This window comes from Coptis chinensis, chromosome 9 (assembly GCF_015680905.1).
Source record: "Coptis chinensis isolate HL-2020 chromosome 9, ASM1568090v1, whole genome shotgun sequence".
Lineage (NCBI taxonomy): Eukaryota > Viridiplantae > Streptophyta > Magnoliopsida > Ranunculales > Ranunculaceae > Coptis > Coptis chinensis.
Genome location: NC_141464.1, coordinates 77,888,143 through 77,901,301, shown reverse-complemented (window position 1 = coordinate 77,901,301; position 13,159 = coordinate 77,888,143). Strand labels below are relative to the sequence as shown.

The window sequence follows — 13,159 nt, the reverse complement described above, 5'->3', positions numbered from 1 at the left end:
AGGCAAAGTGTTTTACAAAAGTTTGAGTCTTTATGAAGGCTCCAAAAAATAGAACCAAGAGGGTATAGCTATAATATATATCTCATTTTTTTGGATGATAATGTTTGGTTTTTTTTGGAGTATACGTAAACTTCTAATTTTCTCTCCCATTTTCCCATAATTAGGCAAAGTGCTTTACAAAAGTTAGAGTCTTTATGAAAGCTCCAAAAAATAGAGCCAATATATCTCCTTTTTTTTTTCCAGTAATAATGTTTGGTTTTTTATAGAGTATACGTAAACTTCTAATTTTCTCTCATATTTTCCCGTAATTAGGCAAAGTGTTTTACAAAAGTTGGAGTCTCTATGAAAAGTGTTTTACAAAAGTTGGAGTCTCTATGAAGGCTCTAAAAAATAGAGCCAAAGGGTATAGCTATAATATATATCTCATTTTTTTTTGGTAATAATGTTTGGTTTTTTTTAGAGTATGCGTAAACTTCCAATTTTCTCTCCCATTTTCCTAGACAAAGTATTTTACAAAAGTTGGAGTCTCTATAAAGGCTCCAAAAAAATAAAAGTTTTAAGAGGGTATATCTATAATACTAGAAAGTAGACCCGTGCATACACCCGACCCTTTTAAAAAGTTGCTCAACAATCAGAACTATATATATATATATATATATATATATATATATATATATATATATATATATATATATATATATATATATATATATATATATTAACAAATTGTGATTCATGTTTTCATCGCTAACTCATTCTAATTTCATAACAAATTGTTTTAATTAAGTCTTAAAAACCCCGTTTTAATTTCTCAACAAATTGTTTTAATTAAGTTTTAAAAACCTATTTTTTAATTGGGGGAGAGATCCCGGCCCGTTTTAATTTAAAAGTGTAATTCCCGTTTTTAATAGGAGAAGGATTCTCGTTTTAATTAGAAGTGTTAGATTTTTCTTTTTCAACAGGGGAGGAATTCCATTATAATAGGAGAGGAATTCCCGTTTTAATAACAGTTGATAATGTGGAATTTTAAGAGCGCTAGAAAAATACCCGTTTTAATTTTCTAACAAATTGTTTTAAATTAAGTTTTAAAAACCCGTTTTTTCAATTGGGAGAGAGATTCTGTTTTAATAGGATAATGATTACCATTTTAATTAAATACGATAGATTTTTGCTTAATTTTCAATAGGGGAGGAATTCTCATTTTAATAGGAGAACGATTCCCGCTTTAATTAAAAGTGTTAGAATTTGTTTTAATAGGAGAAGAATTCTTGTTATAATAGAAGAGAATTTTTTTTTTTTCAAATAGGAGAGAAATTCTCGTTTTAATAGGAGATGACGTGGAATTTTAATAGAGCTCGAAAAATATCCCTTGTGGGAGCTTTAATATTAAGATATAGATATATCTATTTTTTTTTCGGTAATAATGTTTGGTTTTTTTGGGAGTATATGTAAACTTCTAATTTTTTCTCCCATTTCTCCGTAATTAGACAAAGTATTTTATAAAAGTTGGAGTCTCTATGAAGGCTACAAAAAATAGAGCCAAGAGGGTATATCTATAATATATATATATATATATATATATATATATATATATATATATATATATATATATATATATATATATATATATATATTTCAAGTAATAATATTTGGTTTTTTTTTTGAGTATGCGTAAACAAACTCAAATTCGTTAAAACATTTATAAGTTTTAGATGAGGCTAATTTTTTGTAGATATGATCTCATAACTATTCTAAACATTGTCACAAATAATAATAAAAAAAATTAAAATTTTCTAAACTTGCCAAATATGGTATAAAAAATGGTGAAAATGAACGGTCCACAATTAGCCAAATTTTGTAATTTGTTAACGGCATTTAACAAGTTTAGAAATTTTTGAATTTTTTGATTATCTATGACAATGTTTAGAATAGTTATGAGAACATATCTACATAAAATTAGCCTAATCTAAAACTTCTAAACACCCTAACAATTTTGAGTTTGTTTAGGTGTTTTTATAAGATATGTTCCTATCCATTGTTCTTATTTGTTTGGGTTTGGCATCTCGTTCAGTAGTTCAAAGTATGTAAACTTCTTTCTGTACTATGAGACTGGGCTTGGATCCCAGACACAAATCTCTAAAATTTCCAAATTCCCAACATAGTAAAAACCCGAAATTCTCACCTACATATTTTCGAGAAATCCTCTGTTTATTTCGTGCCGATATTCTCACCTAAATTGGGATATTTGCCTCCACTCCAACAAATAATTTCCAGAGAATAGTACCTTCTTCTATAAACAAATTCAAAAAACTAATACAGTTGCACCAAGAGACATTAAGGCATAACATATTGAGCGAACCAAAGTTTTCACGCGCAGAAGGTTTCAATTCTATTTAGGAACCCATTCTAAATCAAATGGACCCATTTGCAGCTGAACTTTTGAGGAAAGAGCCACTCTTGGTGATCTCTCGAACGGGCTTGTTTGTGGTCCGGATGGCACTATAAGCCCCAGCACCAGCTAGAGCCCCCAAAGTTGGACCAACCAAATACACCCATAACGAATCGTAACGACCATATATGAATGCTGGTCCCAAGCTCCTGGCTGGATTCATCGATGCCCCTGACGTTTGTCTGGGGAGGAACACAGATAAGTCATAGCTCTCGGTTAATCGAGTTAGTGAACAAGTATGATTAAATGATACATATTTGATAGTTGAATAACTTGAGTTACACCAAAAATTATACCCTGAAAAAATTATGTTAGCTACTATGACTGCTCCCACTGCAATCCCTGCAAGTTCTCCTACCTTTAACCACCAAACAAATGAATTATGAGTTTATGAGTAATTGGAAACTTTATTATTGAAAAACAAAAAAGTAACTGGGAACTTATGTCTGTGAAATGCGCTGTTTAGGAATCCCATGGCAGTTATTACTGGATCCCTAGGCCTCTGGCCCAGTCCATCATAGCTACGGCCTTTTAAGGCTTAAGTGGATATATTCGATGTTGAGGGGCATTGTGTAAAGCATTTCCAATTAAACCGCCAACTTAAAGAACTTAGCCGCATTCAGTGGTATTGTTCAGTTGTTAATACACACTTTAGTGTTCTAATTGTGGCACAATTGGGTGTAGAAGATCATACCGCGCGATCATCGGTGGAAACACCAGAGATTACAAACATGAGGAAGAATGTAATGATGAATTCTAAAACAAGAGATTGCATGTCTGATCCTGCTGGTATTGTTCCTGGGAATTGCTTTGCACCAAATAACAGTCTTACTGTACCACTGGCAAGCGTCGATCCAATAACCTGAACGAAGATATAGGCTGGCACCTAGTATACATCAGAAAACATAATTTACAACTCTTGGGATGACTAGTAAAATTTAACAAAAAGTTGCGAGCTAATATAAATTCACATTTGAAGGTCATCAATGTAGGTAATAGGTATATACCGTTTTAGAATTGTATTCAGAGTTTTGTTCAAAAACGTGTGTGTAAATCAAATGCAGGGCAGTCTAACGCCTTATTCCAACTACATTGATCCTAAATCAATTAATAGCCGTCAGCATTTGGTTTGAGACAATGTAAGGTCGAATTTGTAATATGACATTGCCATCCAAGGGACTCAAGTTGTATCTATGTGCATATCAAAATTTTGCCTGTTAAATGCATTCAGTATCCCATATCTAACAAGGAGGTGCATTGTATGCAACTATCATCACTGTATGATGATTTTTGTTTTTGAGATATTTATATTTGTCATGATTAGCTACGTTGTTCGTTGTGAATGCTTCAATTAACATGATGTTCTAGACCACACAAAGGGATCAAATTTCTATTAATAAAATCTGTCTTTTATAACTTCAAGATACATTACAATTTGGATTTATGCTAATTTTGCGTTTTGGAGTGGAGGAATGGAAGTGTGTATTGTTTGTAATGCTATAGGCAGTACGAAATAGACAACGTAGTAACGTTTAGACCAAGAGAACGTTAATGACAAAAGAAATTAAAGATCAACTGAGCTCCAATAATTAATGTTGATTGTTGACGTCCACAATGAAATAATTTTCCATTCACAATTCAAAAGAATTCTACATGACCCACAAGGATATTTATTATATTAGAATCTAAATAAACTATGTTATGGAAGCTTAGGTGTGAATTTTTTTTTTTATCGAAAAAAAAAAAAAAAAAAAAACTATGTTATGGAAGATGTTGCCTTAGTAGTGTACCCAGTTTCATATATAGTGCTTACCTTTTTTCCACCGAACCAAAGTAAAATCATTATTCAAATTTTCTAACTTACTTGTTTCAATGGAAAACGCTTGCAGGCCGTATGGGCGATGGTTACGGCAGGATTGAAATGCGCGCCAGAGATATGCCCGAGCGAGTACACCATGACCATCACAACTAGACCCCATGTAATGGACACCCCAGGATGTGTTATAACACTGTCTTTCTTTATGTTGATCACAACTGCAGTACACCCGGCAAATATCATAAAGTACGTCCCCAGTAGCTCTGCAACCAACTACAAACATTTGCAAGATTTTCACTCGTACGTCTTGTACTCATCAATTATACTATATATATATATATATATATATATTGCTTAGCTGATATTTTTTTTCTACAAAGAAAATGATGAAGAAAAAGAAAGTATAGTACTTACCTTTTGCAAGAAAAGAAGAGAAAGAAGATTTTCCGAGCTTTCATTACTTGGAAGCTTCAATGCATTTCCTTCTTCTATTGAAATTGCATGATGGGAATTGTTTGTTCCAGATACCTCAGACATGGCTGTGACTTGGAGAGAAAACAAAATTAAAGAAAATGGAGTTATGGTTGTGTAGGACTCCAAGTCTATATTTATACCAAATGGATCAAATGGATAGTATGTTAATCCACACTGATGACTGAACTCACTTTAGAGGATCCCAATTCTCTTCCTTAAATTTTATATATGTTTATCCATCTGAACTTTTATTTCGAAAAATAATTATTAAAATGCATAAATACTGAGAATTCCTTGAATAGCCTGAATAAGATGGTTGGAAAGCGTGAACTGTGAAAGGATCAAAGGATTGAAATATGGAGAAGCATTGATTAAAATTTCAAGTTTTCAACAACTCACATGAAATGCTATGAGCAGTCACAAGTCTGATATGTCGATTTTGGACTTTTGAAATGGATATCCCGTTTAAATAAAGTGTACAAAGGGTGCCTTTGTGCCCCGATATATATGGTGGAATAGGAATCATATGCTGCTTTCACTTCACGAGAACGTGGATGAACAATACTTCCATTGACCATCTAACTACAACATCTAACTACAACAATTGGACAGTCTTATCCAACGAAAACTATTAAATGTGACAAGTTTCTACGTTTAATTATATGACAATTTCAAGCTTACACTTCCACGCAAATTATATGCAAGTTCCTACTTTTATTTATGGTGCTGAAAGTAACATTTGAGTAGGACTCCAAAATACCTTGTCCAAAAAGAAACAGTGATTATGGCCCAAGGACAAAGCCCAATAATAACTTTACTATAAGTCTATTTTAATTTTTAATTTTGCCGTAAATTTAAAATTGGGTTGAAGTTATCATTTTTAACTTATAATTTCGGCTCAATAACAAATTGGGCTGACATCATCATATGTAAATTTAAATTTTCATATAATGACATCATCCCAGTTTTAGACTTATGACGAAATTAAAATTGGAATGGACTAGAGACAAAAATAATTAGAAAACTCAACCCAATTACTTGAAAAAAAAACAAAGAGATAAACCAAAATCCCCAACAACAGTGTCACTCTGGGGTGTTTTTAATGTTTTAGGGAGTTCTCATTAGGGAACTCCCTAACTAAACACCAACAATTTGTATTGAAATATATGATCCAATTTTTATTTCAATGCAAAACTACACATAATTAGCTAGAATCTTTCTTTAAGCACCTCATAAGGTGCAAAATTTTAAGAGCATATAGAAAATTGCTAAATGCTAATAAGAAACTACCTCTCCACCTCTGTGTACTATGGTAGCATCAACTATCAATTTTGTAGTAGCATCACTAGGTGGTGGTAGCATCAACTGTCAATTTTGTGAATAAGTATGTAAACAATTATCCATAAACTGCTACCAACACCACTTTAAATGGAGCTCAGTTTAGTTTTTAAATATTTTGAATTTGATTTTGCTAAAAAGTACGAGTGGCAATGGGTTGTGTTGGGTCGAAATCGGATCACGATTTGAAGGACCAAACAACCTGAACCCAACCCACCAAATTAACGGGTTACCCGACCCATGACCCCTCAAGCTAGCAAGTCAAACTTGGATCGGGTTAACAGATAACCCAGTAGTATTTTAACTTTTGCAAACATAAACTAATAAACAACGTACAATAGATTAAGTCTGAATTTATTAAAAATACATGCTTAATTGTTACACAACATAAAACTACTGAATCTTCTATTTTCTTTTAGGTAGTAGGGAAGATGATATTTAAAAAATTAGGAAACACGCATCTTAAAACATGTAATACGGGTTGATGACCCGACCTATTAGACCCGAGAATTAATCGGGTCTACTCAAGAGTTATCTGAGTTAACATATGTGACCCTAACTCAACCCATTTATTTGACGGGTTTGGAGAGTCAACCCTTCAATGACCCAAAAGTCTTTTTCCCCAACCCGAACCTCTTTATTTCTTGTCGGATTTGTGTTGGGTTTGCAGGTTGTGTACAAAACTGCTACCCCCCTATTAAAAAGGTGGGGAAAGTTTTGCCCCAAAAAAACACCCACGCAAACTCCCAACTGTCGCCCCAAGTGAAAAAAAAAACATGCGACACTCCCATTGGCGCGCGGTATTCGCAAATGAAATCACAAATTTGTAAATACAGATGCGAATTGACAAATATGGTGACCACGTTTGAGATTTTGAGTCCACCTAGAGATGGTTTTCATGAAATTTTGAAATTGGTGGTAGCATCCGACGGACGGTTGATGGTACTACTTAGAGATGTTCATATATGCTAAATGCATGCGGGAGGGGTTTTGGGACATATATTATTAGAAAAACACGTACTCATGATTTTTAAGACATTTCTAAGTTTTAGATTTGGCTAATTTTTAGTACATATGATCTTCCAACTACTTAAAACATTATCACAAAAAATTATTCAAATCCGAAACTTGTAATCCCATCCAATATTGTCAACAAATTTTTTTTTAAAAAATAGCTAATTGTGAATAGTTCATTTTGACCATTTTTGATATTATATTTGGCAAGTTTAAAACTTTTTAATTTTTTTTGATAATTTGTGACAATGTTTAGAATAGTTTGGAAATCATATCTATAAAAAAAATTAGCCTAATCTAAAATTTATAAATGTCCTAACTATTTACTTGTTTTTCTAATATATATCCCTAGTAGTCTAGAACCCCTCCCAATGCGTAATGAGACTATATGAAGTTATGAACTTCTTCCGAAGTTTTATAAATTTGAAATTTGAGGCTTTGGGTTCACATAAAAGATAAAACCGGAAAATTTCGTTTATGGTTCATAGCCGAAATTTCGATATCTGCTTAGCTAGCTTCGGTTCCGAACCAACAACTTTCATGACCGTTACACCAAACCAAATATTCAAACTTCCAAACCATCTTCAACCGTTAAAACTCCCCATTCACTCAATCTCCACCCTTCATTTCATTTCTTACAACCCTCAAAACCCTCTCTCTCTCTCTCACTGTTCACCTCCTCAAATCTCTCTTTCTCTTTCACCAAAGAAAGAAGAAAATGGTTTCCAAGCTCATAAAAAACTCCAACAAAACCAACCAAAGAAAGAAGAAACAGAAGAAAAAGAAAACACCTTTGAAAAAACTTCACAAATGCTTCTTCATTTGTTATCACATCAATCAACAACTCATTCTCATCATGTCAACGTCGACTTATCAAAATCTTTACCAAGTTCACAAACATTCGAACCCCGAATCGTCGTAAACAAGGTTTCCATCTTCTTAAAAAAATACCCAAGGAAGAAGTTCAAGTTAAAGAAGTATGTAGATCACTTGTTTTCAAAACTATCTTACCACCACCTATCTTTCCCCACAAGAAAACTATCTTTCTTGATTTAGATGAAACTTTGATTCATTCTAAAACCGACCCGCCTCCCGAAAACTTCGATTTCATTGTTCAGCCAAGAATCGAATGCGAAATATTGAACTTCTATGTTGTAAAACGACCCTTTGTGGATGAGTTATTGGAAACGGTTTCGAAGAAGTTTGAGATAGTTGTTTTTTACTGCTGGTTTGAAAGAATATGCTTCTTTGATTCTTGATAAGTTAGATACGAAAGGGTTGATTTCTTATCGCCTTTATCGAGATTCTTGTAAAGAGTTAGAAGGGAAGTTTGTGAAAGATTTGTCTGAAGTTGGAAGAGATTTGAAGAATGTGGTTTTAGTTGATGATAATCCAAATGCTTATGTCTTCCAACCTGAGAATGCACTTCCTGTGCTTCCATTTATTGATGATTTCAATGATCGTGAGCTCGAAAAGGTTATTAAGTTTTTTGAAAATGCTGAGGGGGTTGAAGATATGAGAGATGCTGTGAAGAATTATGTTTCTGTGGAAGAGAAGAAAGTTGAGAGAGATTTATTTATTTAGTTATGTTTTGTGGTGATTATTTGTGATGAGCTGTGTTTGTGTAATCAGTGAGATAGAAGAAATGAAAACATTGATTGATGTTTAATCTATTCTCCATTTCAGTGTATGTGCAATATTTTTATAGAGTTTTTAAGTTCTCCTTTGTATTTCTGTTGTGCAAATGTTTGTTCAAGTTGGGCATTGGATGTGTTTCAATGTAATTGGCTCTGAAGTTTATACATCATTTTGTGATATTAGTAGCCAATAGGTGTAAATGAATGTGGGCAGCTCAATATTCGAAGGTGTCTATTTCAGTTCAACTTAAGAGAGTGGCATCATTGCTACCACTCAGAACTGATTGCGAACAATAGATGATTGTATGGTGTGCAAGACCTAGAACACGGAAGTAGCTAGCTAGGGATGCAAAGTCGGGACAGACCAGGTCTTATTTTTTTTTTGGTATTATGTTCAGAAACTGAGTCTAGATTGTAGAAAAGTTTTTCCGAGACAACATGTGAATTGGAAATAGCCATGTAAGTGCGTCCTTCCTAAGTGTACTGTTGCCTGTTGGACTTGAAATTGTGAACTCTGACATGATACAAAGTGATAATAACCCAGAGACTCGACTCTTGAGTTAACTAATAGCTCAGATAGTCACAGATGACACCATCTCAACAGACTAGCTTTACTTCACGTAGTACTCCAAGGACGGTGTGGTATTCCTCAATTTGTTGATGAAAAGTGGCTGGTCATGTTGATGGTACATCATGTATCACTAGTACGTGTTTTTGGTGCATTTTGATGGAATCTTAAACAGCTAGAATTTCTCACATGCATTTTGATGTAGGTTCCGAAAGACTGATAGAAGTAGTTGTAACAAGACTTGGTTACCTGAGCAATCAAACAAAGACTAGATGGGAATATAGCAAAGAGCCTATGTACAAGCAATTTATACATAATAAAGTTCCATTTACTGTAAAATAAGAAGACTCAGTCCTACATCTTTTTGTATTCATATCTTTCTGTATCCTTCTTGCATATATATCAAGAACTACAAAGAAATTCATACTAGATAATATCCATGTATCCTCCACCGGTCCTTATTATTTCAGATTTTAGGCAGGGTGATTCGTAAGACTCCACTCCTGCAACAAGAGACTAAGTTCAATAAATTCATAATAGCCTGAGACTATCAGTAGCTTTGTATCGAACTTAAAAAATTTAAGAACTTACACTATAAATCAGTATTCAAGATTTTCTGCAACCAAAGCTCACTCTGCTTTTAATGTGTACACTGTAATGTTTATCAAGATCTAGTGGTGTCCAAATAGTCAAATAATGAAGTATTAACGAGTTTAGGGATTTGGAAGTATACCTGTTGGAACACTCATATCAAAGGTAACCTACATCTGATTTTTAAGTTGATAGATATCATGGTTTTGGCCAGTTAATCATATTCATACAGCGCCTTTGGTCTCTTTTAAGTCAAATTGTGGGCAAAGCAAAGGATATTATCCTCGAAAGCATTTAGTCTATAGGCGGTACTCTAGTAAGAGTTTTTGTGCTTCATTTGAATTCAAGTTCTCTTTGTTATGCGTTTGTTTTCATTTCCTCTTTTGTTGGGGCCACCTCTACAAATATGCCAGAATATAGTCGTTTCAAAATAGGACAGACTATAGGAAAGAAAGGCGCGACCAAATGGATTTTTTATGTGCTATCTCACAAATGGAAAGGAAGAAGTCATACAATGCAGATCATACTAACAGTATACAATGAGGGCTTACACGAACTCAGCTGAGACCAGATCCTTGTTCACGTTATTTTGAAGCCGCCAAACAATCTTGTATGGCCCTTTGTACAATACCACTCTTGTGATAAGTTAGGATCGAATCTTTCGAGGCATTTGGTGCTCGCCACCACTCTGTAGAGCGCTTTCCAGTTACAACCAAGCTGCCAGAAAAAGGAAATTACATAGTTAACACGTTATATGTTTGTAAAGGGTTGAATGCCCCCATCTGATACTTGAAAACATAATAACAACATTTTCTGGGGTAGTATGTCGTTAATGTTATTTGTTCAAGACCCTTAGCTCAAAAAAGAATTACTTACTTTTCTTCATCAACTTCAACTCTAATATTCTCGATACTGACACCAGGGAACTCTATACTCATGACATAACAGCGACCAGACTCTGAAACATCCCAACTGGGCGATAACTCTATGCCTGCAGTCAACTTGGTTAATAGATATTAGAACATACGTGCAAAAATATGTATATACATCATATACAAATCACACCATTTTCCTTTGAAGAATACTTATTTCAAGACTAAAAACTAGATAGACCAGTGTGACACAGTTCATCTCAAATTTCATTTATGGCAGAGGAAGAAGCATAAGAACAAGAAAACAAGAAAGAAAGGTGAAATTTCAATCAAAGGAATCGCAACTAATGAGTCTAACAACATACCATCAGGTTTTACTTTCTTGGAGATAACCTCTTTTGGTCTGTCTAACAATCTCCTATATGGCCTAGCAAACTTAGGAGGTTCTTCCATGGATAATTGACATTCTTGGTTGACAGGTCTGTATTCAACAATTCCTGGCTCAGGTTTCATGTGAGCTGGTTTAGAGAACAGGGGAGCTCCAGGAACAGATGAATCTTTATTTATATAACCAGAAGAACAGGGAGGCACACCATGCTGCACAGAGTTACATTGTCCAAAATTCTAATAACACAAAAAGCAGCAAACGATGAGTGTTTTGAACGGCCATCAACAATAGAATCCCATTGTACATATCAATATTTTTCTCACCTCTTTTATTGAAACTTGCCTCATGAAAGAAGCTTGTGAGATAGACCCTTGTCGTGCAAAAAGCGTCCTATTATCACACCTTTGGATCACAGAGTTTATACTGCTGCTGCAATTCTGAGTCCAGGAATCAAATTCATTAATGAAAGACTGGATAAGTGAATCAAAGAGAAAATTACAAATTATTGACAAAGTTTTTCCACCTATAAAGTGAGATAATGCATGATGGTGCAAAGCAGAACACGCTTTTGCTAAATTGTTAAAACACTAAACCACCGGAAAAGATGTTAAGAAAACTATACATAAGCATGAAATTTTCTCTTTTGAAAGTAACAGTCTGAGAAAGGGGAAACTTGGATTACCAAAGGGAGGAGGTGAGTGGCTGATACATCTTCATTTCCAGCAAAGTGGCCAATAATCATGTTCACTCTTCTTCTCACTAATTGGTTCTCCATGTCCAAAACTAAAAAAATCCTACTATATTTAGCAGAGTATATTATTCAGATAAAATTTGCAAGAGCTTTTAGAGTAATGAAGTGCAAGTGTGGAGCTGTGGTGACTTAGAAACATGTGGGTATGTGGATGGGCATGTTATGTAGAGAGATTTTTTTTGTGGCTTTTTATTTTGTGAGTGTGGATCTTTTGGAGACACATATTGGTGCGTGTCTGTATTCTCATAAAATCTCACGTCCTCTTCTGGTAAAAAGAAATTTATCAAAGTTGAGATTTTCCTGGTCCATGATGATTGAGTGGGAGTGTGATAAGGATGCCTTTGGCAAAGTGCTGCGTGTAATAATTAACTTCATACAGGAATGAGTCAATTTTGGATCAGGTAAATTGATACTTGTGTACGTACTCAAAGAAATGGTACACCTTCCTGGCTGTGGGTGGAACGGGGACGTTATGAGTAATGCGTCACCCCTTCAATACATATCAATGCATGCAGTCGACAAAATGCTACATTGTCTGATAAAAAAAACTGCTACATTGTTATCTGGTCTTACTTCTGTACCAAACGGGCGTAATAAGAATTTGTCCCTATAAGAAACTAGGATTTCTCGATTTCTTACCATCTTCTTACCTTTCTCTATCCTCTGGCACTTTTCCTACATTTCCGAGTTGCTCAGAGCGAGGGTGGTTAATGGTATCATGATGTTGGCAAGAAAGAAAAAAGTAAAAACAATTGCGCTAAATAGTTAAAAATGTCACGATATATCATGTATTATAGGTCTGCAGGTAAATGTTTATGTGTTAAGCCGGCTCCAGAATTGTTAGGATATGTGAAGCATTATGATGAGTTGTCAAAGGATGAAGAAGGCTCGGATACAGTTTCCGATGATGAACAAGATGAAAATGAAATGATGCAATATATCTGGTGAATTTGCGGCGAGCAATATACCTCACTACCAATTCAAGCGCAATTTGATGGACACAAAGTTGGAACCAGACAACGATATGGAACTATGTGCAATCCTGCGTGAGTCCTATGTTGGTTAACATGGTCTCAGGGAGCAGCCGCTATGCATGTTTACCAAAACTCACCAGGAAACTTTTGATAATAAATGCTTCGGCAAACAGCAGTATTAGATGATTCATTGACTTGAATATACTTAGGTCGTACCTAATCTAGTAATGGGCGGCATTGTATCACACATTTTGCTTAGCACCAAATCCTGGCTTTGGCATGTTTGT

At 34.4% G+C, this 13,159-nt stretch overlaps 2 protein-coding genes and 1 pseudogene across 5 annotated transcripts; 1 reads left to right on the top strand and 2 right to left on the bottom strand.

Moving 5' to 3' along the window:
* Positions 1-2,267: 2,267 nt before the first annotated feature.
* On the bottom strand, positions 2,268-5,285 carry LOC147478296 (aquaporin NIP1-1-like). 3 transcript variants are annotated; one of them, XM_086584205.1, is made up of 6 exons: positions 5,139-5,285; positions 4,680-4,804; positions 4,314-4,538; positions 3,144-3,335; positions 2,746-2,807; positions 2,268-2,631 (listed from the first exon to the last, which is right to left on the bottom strand). In XM_086584205.1, the coding sequence occupies exons 1-6, from the start codon at positions 5,263-5,265 to the stop codon at positions 2,412-2,414; spliced, it is 951 nt and encodes a 316-aa protein (XP_086440331.1). In that variant the 5' UTR covers positions 5,266-5,285; the 3' UTR covers positions 2,268-2,411. The 3 variants fall into 3 exon arrangements, with proteins under 3 accessions (XP_086440331.1, XP_086440330.1, XP_086440332.1); XM_086584204.1 differs by having other exon boundaries at positions 4,680-4,810; positions 5,139-5,180; XM_086584206.1 differs by lacking the exon at positions 5,139-5,285 and having other exon boundaries at positions 4,680-5,130.
* A 2,524-nt stretch (positions 5,286-7,809) lies between these two features.
* On the top strand, positions 7,810-8,910 carry LOC147478295 (uncharacterized; annotated as a pseudogene).
* A 259-nt stretch (positions 8,911-9,169) lies between these two features.
* LOC147478294 (uncharacterized) lies at positions 9,170-12,074 on the bottom strand. Of its 2 annotated transcripts, none has more exons than XM_086584544.1 (6): positions 11,830-12,074; positions 11,471-11,584; positions 11,125-11,383; positions 10,764-10,878; positions 10,439-10,604; positions 9,170-9,545 (listed from the first exon to the last, which is right to left on the bottom strand). In XM_086584544.1, exons 1-5 carry the CDS (start codon positions 11,920-11,922, stop codon positions 10,472-10,474), a joined length of 714 nt encoding a protein of 237 aa, XP_086440670.1. In that variant the 5' UTR covers positions 11,923-12,074; the 3' UTR covers positions 9,170-9,545; positions 10,439-10,471. The 2 variants fall into 2 exon arrangements, with proteins under 2 accessions (XP_086440670.1, XP_086440669.1); XM_086584543.1 differs by lacking the exon at positions 9,170-9,545 and adding an exon at positions 9,636-9,799.
* Between the last annotated feature and the right edge of the window lie 1,085 nt (positions 12,075-13,159).